The sequence below is a fragment of the Dinoponera quadriceps genome, unplaced genomic scaffold, assembly GCF_001313825.1.
Source record: "Dinoponera quadriceps isolate SergipeBrazil2010 unplaced genomic scaffold, ASM131382v1 scaffold5230, whole genome shotgun sequence".
NCBI lineage: Eukaryota > Metazoa > Arthropoda > Insecta > Hymenoptera > Formicidae > Dinoponera > Dinoponera quadriceps.
The window spans coordinates 302,259-313,994 of record NW_014559346.1 but is presented as its reverse complement, the minus strand read 5'-3'; the positions used below and the strand labels follow the sequence as shown (position 1 = coordinate 313,994).

At 43.9% G+C, this 11,736-nt stretch overlaps 2 protein-coding genes across 2 annotated transcripts in view; both read right to left on the bottom strand.

Annotated features, from left to right (window-relative positions):
- Window positions 1-38: 38 nt before the first annotated feature.
- On the bottom strand, window positions 39-3,945 carry LOC106750348 (U3 small nucleolar RNA-associated protein 6 homolog). Its single transcript, XM_014630657.1, has 9 exons — window positions 3,781-3,945; window positions 2,989-3,115; window positions 2,735-2,872; window positions 2,481-2,671; window positions 1,875-2,111; window positions 1,421-1,760; window positions 1,168-1,338; window positions 829-1,006; window positions 39-475 (listed from the first exon to the last, which is right to left on the bottom strand). Exons 1-9 carry the CDS (start codon window positions 3,870-3,872, stop codon window positions 75-77), a joined length of 1,875 nt encoding a protein of 624 aa, XP_014486143.1. The 5' UTR covers window positions 3,873-3,945; the 3' UTR covers window positions 39-74.
- Window positions 3,946-9,541: 5,596 nt separating this feature from the next.
- LOC106750385 (ras guanine nucleotide exchange factor P-like) overlaps window positions 9,542-11,736 on the bottom strand; it is a 48,581-nt gene continuing 46,386 nt past the window's right edge. The window contains exon 4 of the mRNA XM_014630716.1: window positions 9,542-11,197. Within this exon, the coding sequence (XP_014486202.1) occupies window positions 11,004-11,197 (194 nt within the window). The 3' untranslated portion in view covers window positions 9,542-11,003. The remainder of the gene's footprint in view (window positions 11,198-11,736) is intronic.

Below are 11,736 nucleotides of genomic sequence, written 5' to 3'. Positions count from 1 at the left end.
TTTCAGTTGCGATTAACAGAGAAATACTCTCCTCGATGTACACACCTATTACTATTTATTATCGATACATTAAATTAGTCAATATCAACATGTGCGTCACTGCCACTGTCCAGTGAAGTCACCGTCTCGTCGTCGGCCTCGAGCTTTTGCGCGCACTCCAATTTCATGTGGACGCAATCCTCTATGAAGGAGGCCGTCAGACTGCCGTCCAGGGTCTTCAACGCCCTGTCGTGCACTCGACCGGCGTTCCAAGGCTCGCCGTACTTCCACTCGAATTTCATCTGGTCCAGCCAAACGGACTTGTCTTTCGCGCCGAACAGGTGCGTCGCCAACTCGTGAGGTCGCCGTGCATGTTTCACCGAGACGTCATTAGGTTGCAGCGCGACTTCGAGCGACGCCATTTTTTTGTGCAATTCCAGATTTAACGGCGGATCCAGGGACATGCTATTGTACGCCTCACGAGCTGCTTCAATGCCTGGAATGATAATGAATGTGTATTAAATTGTGTGTATGTGCGTGTGTGTGTGTGTGAAATAGACAGAGTGTCCGATGTAAGGCGTGTCAAAGCACACAAAAACATAAACCAACAGCTCAAGAAGCTGAGAAAATAGAGAGTCGTCCTTCCTGACGACGTCGGAAGCGCGAGTAAACGCATGTTGAGAAAATTCTTGCGAAATACGTCGAGTTGAAAGAGCATATCCATGGAATGACATCGATTTATCGGACGCATTCTTTCATTTCGACATATCGCGAAACGCGTCGAATAGAAAGTGTCTCGAAGAAACCAGTCTCGAAAGCTAGGATGTGTGTGATATTAACTCGACCAACCTTTCGTCGAGGCGAGCCAGTCAAGATAAACAGGCTTTATATCTTTGGCGATGAATGCGTGTGCCTGTAAAGCGGCTCGAAACGTCTTCTCGGTCTTCACCGAGCTCTTCATTCTTCGGACATGCGAAATCCGCATCTTCCACAGAGGCAGCGCTTTCTTTCCCAACATTTGCGTCGCCTGTAACAATCCACAGTCTCTCTTGTACGAACCGTCGAGTTCACTATCAGGATGGATGCACAGTAATAAAACCTTTCGCTAATAAGTTTTGTTGTGTCGAATCCTTTTCCCGGCCAACCAGATTTCCGGATTCGATCAACCAATAACCGCAATCCACTTACCTTCGGGTATATCGCGGCCACTTCTTTCCCCCGGCCCGAGACCAGCAGGTGTTTCATTCGCGCGTACCAAATGACGACGCTGTTCGGCACAGCGTCGGTCGCCTCGCGCAGAATCTGACGCAGCTTCTTCTGCGCGTTCACGTCGCCCGCTTTGGCGCTCAGCATATCGAACTGCGAGATCAAACGGTTATTTCTCACTTACACGCTCGTAAGGAAGCAGTCGCAAGTTGACAAGAGCTGCCGAGTTACAAACCCAATATAAATAATGTTTCTCCGTCAGCTTTCTCGCCTGATGTGCTTGCGAGAGGGCGATTTTCAGGAGCTTCCTCTTGAAATTCGCCAACGACCGCGAATCTCGACTGATATCCAGCAGGCATTCCACGTAAAGATACCACATCTCTTCGGTGTTGATGTCCTTCAGAGCCGTTTGATAGATATTGCTGCAGGAGACGATGCGATCTCTCAACAGGACCTTCTTCTCGGGACTGGCCGCTCTGTCGACGTTATCAGGTCGCGCCGGCTTCCTCCTCAACTCGCGACGAGCCATCTTGTCCCACGTTAGAGCCTCGTGAGAATAATCTCGCACCATGTCGCTGTAACAGCGAGTCAAAAGCTGTTCAGCACCGTGTGAGGCACCGGAGACCGTTTCACGTGCAAAGGAGAAATACTCGACGTTTGTCTTCAAAAAAAGTTCGCTGCATTTATACCTGATCATTTTCTCCTGCAATTCCTCCGTGTTGTCGTGCTTTTCGGCAATGGTCAGCAACTTAATTGTGAACCTGACATCGTTGACATGTTGGACGGCCTGCTGATATATCAGGTACGCCTTCCTCAGAGGCAACAATATCCTGTTGTCCTGTCTCGCTGTTAATGCTGAATCGTCCTCCTTGTTCTCAGCGTTCTCAGCGTTGTTAAGTGCAGTCTTATAATCGTTCAATTCAAGTCTAGTGAAACAAATATAGTTGGACAGTGATGGCGGAAAGTTGTGAGATAATTAAATCAAATCGGCAGTGGCGTAGCCAAGGGACCACAGCTGCCCCGAGATTGTCAATTTTTTTTCTATTAATTAGCTAATAAGCGAGAAAGGAGAATACGGAACGAAATTATACTCAAAAATATTAATTTAATTAATGAAATAAATATAATAATTTTAATATTAAAATGAAATAATCGGATGACGAAATTGGGCTGAAAGAATATAACGATTTTTAAGACTTCAAATTTCCTTTCTTTTTTTTTAGTCGTCCACTCGCTGCACCCCCCGAAACTTTTTCCTAGCTACGCCACTGCCAAATATTCTTGCTATCGCTAACCTAAACGCTTCTATGTATAACAACTGCGATTTCGAATGCAAATGCAAGCCGTTGAGAAGGAGGTTTCGTGCTTTCTCTTTGTCATTGTTCTCTTTCAATTCCCAACACGCCGCTATGTGCCAACATCTCGGCTTATCTCCGTGCATTTGTAACATCCTATTTAACGTGTGGCTGATGTTGCTGTAAAAATGCTGAGAAACGTTGGATTTAGAGCAAACTAAACAACTGCAGAAATTCATCATCTTGCTACTTACCAATTCTTTGCAAAATGTTATATAGTCAAGCCATAATGTGATATCATTGAACTTGTTTATTGCGGTTTTATATAAATTATTGATTTTATTTGCTACGGCAAAATCAATATCCGACTTCTTCTTCATAATGCCGTATTTCTGGAGAGAAAAGAATGCACTTAATGTTACTAATGATCTTATATCAATGTTATTTCTTAAGTTTCCTTATAATACAACCTTTAAATTCAACGTGTCGATGTATGTAAATTACTTACAAGCCTACGCTGTTTAATCAGCGCCAGGAGATCCTTCTTAAAGTGTATGTATTCCTCAAAGTCTCGCCTGCACTTTGCATAACGTTGAATTTTGTACTCAAATTCCTTGTACTTCTTGATGACAGTCCTGAAAAATTGAATTAGGCGATTAGTGCAATGCTCAGGGCAAATCTATGGCCTGTATCGATAAACATACAATAATGTCAGCGCACTAACAACAAGTCAAAGCTTGATTATCAACTTTACTTAACAGAGCACAGTTATCACCACATTTCAAATACAAGCGTTATTCGAGAATTCTCATATTTTCTGGCTTGTTGACGCGCTAACATCGTCGTACAGTCCCTGGTCATATTATCGGACGCACTTTGAATCCTTCATAGAATAGGTTAGGAGGAGAAGAGAAACTGATTTTATTTGATTAGAATAATTTCCGGTGTCAATCAGCGCTTTTTCACCTCTGAAAGCTTCAAGTCACAACATAAACAAAGATAAAAATTTCAACTGACATACACACACAGTCAAAACTGACGTCTGTCTCGTTATCAACAATGCAACTAGCAGGTTCATACCTTGTCATTGTGAACAGTCGAGTGAAATGACGAAAAAGAAGATTTTACAGAATAACGATTCCTTAACATTTCGATCGACAGACGAGCCGTTTTATAAAACTGGTGCTCGGAAGTCGATGAAATGTAAGAAATAAGGTTCGTCTGATAATAATATAGCCGGGGACTGTGCGTACGTACTGAATGTACAGGCCTGTATGTACACCATTTGTCTTCGGCTTACTGAATCTCGTCTTTATTGAAGAGCTTGATCCTTTCCATTTGCTCCAGCTCGGGAATCATATCCTCGCAACGCTTCTCCACGAATTCCGCCATCTCTTCTCTCAAGTTCTTCTTCTTCTTACGTTAGCACAATCGACACGATGTCGTTCGAACCGCTCGCTGGAACGGCCACGTGCCTTGTGACGCTTCGACCAATTGTGCGTGATACCGTATCCCACGACTGTTCGGCGCGCCATCTGTGCACATTTTTAACAACTATTTGGCCGGTAAGGCCCGTATCAGACTACGATATTGAGAATTGAGATTGAAATGAATTTGGCCAATCATTGTAATGGATTAGTCGTCGGATAGAGAATATCTAGAGTCCTAAATATTTTCTCTAAATGTAATACCATCCGCAATGAGCGAACATCGATGTTCTTTTAAATATCGATTATTTTATCCATCCCTAGATTACCGTCTAGAAAAGGCCTTTCCGATGTAGAAAGAAACATAGGGAACATTATTATCGACTGTTCGTAAAATCGCATTACCGACAGAACAGCTGGTCGTTAATCGAGACTCATCGGAGTTCTCTGTCCACATCAGTGATGGCGGTAAGGTCTAAATTGTTCATCGTGATAAAAATTAAGATTATTTCCTCCGTATAATTTGCAAAATTTTGTTCTGTCAATACAGGACACGATTGTTCAACTGAAGATTCCCGAACCAGCTTAACAACACTGACGTATAGTTGAACAAATAATCGTTGCCCACTCGATTATTGCTTCTCTTGTCGTACGAGTAGAGGGTACGTAACACACATACACACACACACACACACATACAGAGAATGTACGGATATACCATTGTATATTTAAATTACACAACACACAGATTATACAGCATCTCGTAAACATTATAGACAAAACCGTAGGAAGTCGAAGAAGTAGGAGGTGCGTACGAATTTGATTTTCGCGCTTCGGAGATCGCGCTCTCGACTCTATTGCTCTGCATAATTGCAAATGAGGTATATTTCGCGTTAAGATTAAGGTAATCGTAAAGTCAGCCCAAGAGGCAAACTAGAGCGAGGAATCGCTGTCGTTGGGAAAAGTGGAACGAAGGAGGAGGGGAGGGGGCCCGGACGAGAGAGAGAGAGAGAGTAAGAGTGGAGGAAGAAAGAACGCAAAAAGGAAAAATGGAGGATGATTACGACAAGGAAGAGAGACGCGGAGTGTTTTTTTTATCGGGAATGGAGGGAGGTAAAAATCAGACGGTAGTGAAGTATAAAGAAAAAAGATGAAAAAGAAAAAAGAAGGGGGGGAAAGAAGAAAGGGAAAGGATAACACGTGTCGCGCGAGAAAACGAAGGACTGAACGAGGATGATGAGCGAGGAGATCCCTCCTCTCTTTCGGAAGGATGTGGAGGTGAATACGGACAGGCGGACAGGCAGATATAAATAGACACGTTACTTCGTTTCCGTCTAAATGCTCGACTACGTAAAACTACATACATAATCGACCCGACCGATCGATTACAACGATCGAACGCACGCATATTGTGTACAAAGCAGCTATTTAGGACAACAATTTTTGGCCTCCTGCGCGCGCTCCCGAGGTGGGACGTGTGTGTGTGTGTGTGTGTGTGTGTGTGTGTTCGTCAGAACGTAACGGAACGTCCGAAATACGCAAAATCGCTTTTCGCCGATGCCCCTTTCTCTCTCTCTCTCTCTCTCCCTCTCTCGTTTTCTCTTTCCAGCGCGTCTTAGCGCGCCGCTAGTATCAGGGTCAGATGGTAACTCACCGTGGCACGAATTTTCTATCTGGTAGTTCTCGTGTCGCGCGCGAGGGTAAATTTTCGCGAGAGAATTCCGCCGAAGGGCGAGATAGATCTCACGCTCTCCGGTCGCTCGACGAAGTACGAAGGCCCGAAAAAAAAAGAAAAAAAAAACTAATGGAGTTGTTTTCTTTGTTTTCTTTTTTTCTTCATGGGAGCATTAGCAACGCTGAGAGAATACGTATAATTACATGTACAATTTGAAAAAAGTTTAAGTACGATAACCGACAGAGGGAGACACACACACACACACACATACACACACTCACACACATATATATATATATATTCGTTTATATTTACAATTTATAAGAGAAGGTGGTAAGGCTTAAACTTGCTTGCAAGCAGTCGGTGAAATTTCACTCATTTCGCTGTGAAAACAGGAATTAATCGAATGTGAAATCCTTTTTTAGGCTTCTTGCACATTGTATATTAACGGGAAAAATATACAGGATACCTCCCAGAAAAATGTATACACACCACACATACTTTGATTATAAAGTGAGCGTTCATTAAAGTACAGTTCATTTTCGAGATTTAAAAGAAATCTGCAGTAATTTTTTTTTGTCAACGCCTGTTTTCAAACTAACGGCCGTTCTCGTCCGGGCGGATAACGCGAAGCTGTCAAAGTTTGTGTATACATTTTTTGGGGACACCCTGTATATTTAAGGAATTAAAAGATATTAACATACTGCCCGATCCGTTGCCGCAACCTCGGGCTTGTATCTTACAGTTCGAGTTATGTATCTCACTCACACACACACACACACACACACACACATTAGCTGGCAGTCATAAAAGTCCCTAGAATTGTGACCAACCTCGAAATCGGGGGCAGAAATTTCCTGGTCATCTTTTCCGGTTACCCGATAAAAAAGAAAAGTATCTCGATATCTTCATTCATTCTTAAGTTATACTTGCAAAATCACGTATTGCATAAGCAATTATATATTGATATGTTTTTCTTTTTAATACAATTTTATCATTAATATATTTTCTTTTTATACGGTAAATATGTAGTAACATGAACAACCAGCACGAGAGGAAATCTCGTATTTAATTAATTCCTACACCTCCGTGACGAATGAGTGAAATTTCCCGCGATTTTCCACAAAAAATTCAAGCCTCGTCCGTTCCTCGCTCGACGCGCAATTGTGGCGCATCTTTCTCTCTCCGTCATCCGGGGCAGGAACGATCCGAGTGGGTCGAGACCGACACACAGTTCGAGGATCCGGACCGATTTTCTACGGATCCGTCCCTGGCCACGCGCGTTTTCGCACGCGGACGCGAAAACACGCGTGTCTTTCGCGCGAAAACGGTTCAGGACGATGGCGAATCGGCGATGGGAATCGCTGATCGCCCGCGGAGAGCACAGAATTACAGAATTCCCGGGCCGCATACAATATACAAATAATATTACACTAACTACATCGGCTGTCGTCGCGCGATACGTCAGACTCCTGCGCGTGCCTTCTGCGTGTGGCCGCCTTTCCTCTTTTATTTATTTATTTATTTCTTTTTTTTACACGTATACACAAGCACGTACACATAGAGACTACCGTGTGCAGAATACGCATATATAAANGGGGGGGGGGGGGCGGCAAACACACGCGCGCGCGCATATATATCAGACGTACACAAATTAACTCGGGTACCTTCTCGTTCGTGAAACCCAAAGGTTATTTACTTCGAAAGAAAGTCAACGTACAAGTTTAACGTTCGAAATCATCTCAAATTTGTTTCCCATCGACTTTGCTCCGTCTGTCGAATTCAGCGGAACGAATCATTTCCAGATGGACCGAGCGGTCCTCTTTCTTTTTTATTCAATCGAAGTGCAGGAAGGACGCCTCGGATGCTGAAGACATTTTATAAAATATTGTGTTAAAAAATGTTTGTAAAATCCACGTGAAATCGAAAGAAATTTCGATTTAACGTTTTCTCGCTTACTTACAGGGAGTTGCAGGACATTAAATGCGAAGGCACCGAATCGTAATTTTTGCACACCTAATACGCCGACCGTCGGCACCTTATCTCTTTCTCTCTCTCTCTCTCTCTCTTTCAAGATTCTCTACGCGCGAATTTGTACATAAAGCGTCGACGATACCGTCCGTTTTCTCACACACGGCGACACGACGGTGATAACGGCGTGACACTATCGCTCTCTATCTATCTATCTGTTTCTGCGCTATCGAGGCTCGGTAAATATCTCGGGCGACGGCGGATTTTGCGCGACGACGACGACGGACTATCGAAATGACGCGAGACGCGAGAGAGTGGATTAAGCATCGACTTTAAGCGCTCGAGCGAGCGAGCAACACGTCGTCGTCGAGAGCCGACACGCGGATCGTTTACACGCGACAAACAGGATATATCTCGATCGCGGTATGCAAGTGGCGGCTAAACGGCCGAGAGATAACGATAAATTTCCGCGGCGCGATAAAGCGCGCCGCGGCGCTTTAATCTAGCGAATGATTTCGCGAAAGGATTTCGAGGACGCCGCGACAGGTCGTGCGAGTCAAGTGAAGCAAACACCCTCCTTCCTCCTCCTCTCGTGCGGTTATCGAGGGAACCGTCGCGCGCGGAAAAATGCGGATAAGGATAGCAGCGGGCTATCCGTCTCTTCGGTGTCAAATCGCGATAAAATAAAGCGGGAACACCGTGCAGGAATGTAGCCGCGAGTAAAGGAATTTCGAAAACCAGGTGTTGTTCCGGATTATAAATCGTCGTAGGGACGAAATTTGTCAGCGAAAGATCGAAGGAAACGAGCAGTGAGAAGTGTAAAACCGAGGTACGGAAACTCGTCTCGATTATTATTTTTTATTCAATTTTCCGACGACTTCTTTTCCACGCTATTTCGACCTTTTATCTCGATTCTTCGACTCGAATACTTTCGTATTCTCGTGACATCGGGAAATCCAATCGCAAATTGTCATCGATTTATCGCGAAGCTGTACTGGATGTGGTTCCAGTTCTCGCGACTTTGACTCTACCGAGAGACATTCCCCGAACGATTTTGAGAGAATGAATGTTTCTTCGGCGGAAATATCGTGAGGGGTCGTTGTTTGCGACAACTTTCCGGTCTTCAACGATCAATAACGATATCTTTACAACCAAGTTTCAAATTAAAGTTCTGTTAAGTTAAAGCCCCTTTTCGAGCAAATCGGGGGAAAATAATTTTGCTGCCCGTTTTCCGGGTCGCTCGAAGCTGCCGGTTCGCGAAAAGCTTCGTTTCTTCAGCTTGTATCGGCGCCTCGACGAAAAGTCAACTTGAAATCGCTCAGGGAACCTTCCGATAAGATCAAAATCGCGAGAACTGGGATACCTTGTGTACACCGAGAGAAATCCGACTGAAATTACAGTAATTTTCGGCCTCGACTGTATCTTCTTTTTTTTTATTTTCACCCAAAGAACAGCAGTATGCATTTTTTATCACTACAGTTACGGTGGAAGGACGGTCTTCCACATGGAGGAAAGAAATTTAGTTGAATCAACAGTGACGATGAACGAACCGAACGCCTTTTGATTTTGGAGCGAGCAAAATTTCCGTTTATGAGAGCCATATTTAATTGAAAAAAAAAAAAAAAACAGAAATCTTGCTTCCCTTAACCGAAACGCCACTCGTTCGTTGGATAGGCCAGTTCAAGCATGCTCTTACCTCCGTTCAACTGTAATTCTTTCACTTCTTACGCGATTGCGATAGTCACGAATGTCAACAATTTTTTTCCTAGTGTACCGATATATATCACATTCGAGTGGCCAGTTTCGCAGAACACACTGAGGAAAAGATATCTTCAAATTCGTGAAATTTCATCGTCAAATTCAAACAAATTTCATCATCGGTACGCTCCGGAGGAAACTAATGTTTCGATTAACAAGTACGATATTGTTTTTTTTTTATTTTCACCCACTTTCCAACGAAAATACGTATATTTTTCTCAAATAAAAAAATTCGAAACGAAAAGTAATTTTCTTCGCAAAGAAATTATTTGCTTCATCTCACATATTCGTCGTAATCAAAATGATACTCTATTCAGTTGAGAGATATTATGTCAAATAATAGCGTTCTTTCTTCGTCAAATAATCGAGTTCTCTCGAATGAGACAATAATAAATTTTTCAACTCAAACAAATAATACCTCGTATATGTGTTGTCTCTACGAAAACAGTAATTGTTTTTAGTTCAAATAAATAGAAATGCTAAATCTGAACGAGACCTTTTTTCCCCCCTGTCGCGGGAAGATATTTCAGCGGAAAAGCGGGAGACTGCTGATGCGAAATTTTGAAACGAACGATACCACGCTCCACGTTTCCACGAGTATTAGCTTCACTTCTCCCGTCGACCCGACGGCTCGGATCCATCTCTGGACGTGAAGTACGAACGATACTTATTGAACGGAGATCGTAATCCCTCTCTCTCTCTTTCTCTCTGCCTCGCGATCGTCCGTGAGCGTATAGCGCGTGTATGACGAAATATTTCCTCGCGGAGCACCACCCACACCGAGGATGTGTTTCATCATAACCGCTTAACGCTGACGGTGAGCGTAACCGAAGCCATCGAGTAAAGACGGTGTTGTTCGCTTGATCGATGCTCCCCGCTAATACATCGTGCCGATAAATCGGGACCGATCGATGATCGCGAGTCCGACCGGAAACTCGAACGAAATCTTACACGCCGGGAAAATCGCCGGGAATATCGAGGAAGCGAATTCGAACGCGAGCAGAAATGAACCTGACGTGACCTCTGTCTTTCTCGAGCTTCCGTTGTTCACCCCGGGAACGTCCGAGACGTCCGTCATTTTCGACAACTGGGATCGAAGCGAAAGTGAAGTGAAATTTCTCGCGTTCCTCTTTGCTCCTCGAATCCTAAAGAACATTTAATCATGTTTAATCAACGAAAATTACACCTGGTGTGTCACTAGTCAAGTAATGAAAGGAAATAAACAATTGTGAAAAAATATTTTCTTGGCTCTAATCGGCTCGTCTTATATTATTCCTCGACCTATACATCTGAGAGTCCTATTCTCTTCCGTTTCTCCTTCCCCGAACCTTCCAAGAAACCTTTCATTCGTACCTTCTTTCGAAATTATACCCCGAGAGAGAAAGAGGGAGAAACAATCACTTCGATTCTCCGTCGTGGCGATCACTCGACGAAATTGTCCAACGATTTAATCGTCGAGTATTATTATTATCATCATTACTTTTTAAGGGAGTTACTTTAGTAATTCCATTATCCGGGCATTCTCGGTGTGTTCTCCAAACTGACGGATCTCCGTCGGTAAGTACCGCGCCTCGAAGCTGAATGACGAAGACAAGACGTCCAACGCAGGTAGTTAAGGACGAACGAACGGGACACATAGAGGAGAGCGCTCTCTCTCTCTCTCTCTCTCTTTCTTCCCGTCTTTCACTCTCCTCACTTGGTGTGCTGCTTCGGGAGGTGTCGCTTCATGTGCAGCGCGAGATGATCACTCCTGGCGAAGGAGCGCTCGCAGACCGCGCATTTAAAGGGCTTAGCCCCGGTGTGTTTGCGGTAGTGCCGCGTCAATTCGTCGCTCCTGGCGAATCGCCACTCGCATTCCGCCCATTGACACTGATACGGTTTCTCGCCTGAAACAGCCAACGGAGAAACGTGATGATGAGTACACACAGATGTAGTACACACACGTCGGGTTTCGACAGTCCGCGATATGTGTCACGTATCGGGTCAAATTGACCCCTTCGCTTCGTCGGGCGAAAAAAGACCTCTCGTGCGGGGTCTACAAGTGGGCGGTAGGAGTATGTTTGTAAGAAGTAAGAGTGAGAAATTAACCAATCATAGTTGATTATTCTCCTTACATTCGGACACGATTGATCAATTTCTTATTCTTATTTCTTATGAATACACTCCTATTGTAGACTAGGCTTCAGATTTCAGTATCTCACGTGGAGCAAGTTTCAAGTGACAATTATCGATAGTTCCGGTCTACAGCAGGTGTTTTAAGCTCTAAGCTTTAAGAAATTAACCCCGGAACGCGCGATTTACCCGAGCGTCCTGAGCGAGAAGAATGTTCCATGTTCGAGTTTCGAGAACGGCGACCTATTAGAGAACAAAGCGCTGCTCTTTCTGAGAGATAGCTATGGGATGTGATATATATATATATATATAT

Coding starts and splice junctions, on each gene's coding strand:
- LOC106750348 (XM_014630657.1), bottom strand. CDS start 3,872: ATGGCGGAATTCGTGGAGAAGCGTTGCGAGGATATGATTCCCGAGCTG. Junction 3,116..3,780: donor TTCAATAAAGACGAGATTCA/GTAAGCCGAAGA, acceptor TCAATTTTTCAG/GACTGTCATCAAGAAGTACA. Junction 2,112..2,480: donor TTATACATAGAAGCGTTTAG/GTTAGCGATAGC, acceptor TTGTTTCACTAG/ACTTGAATTGAACGATTATA.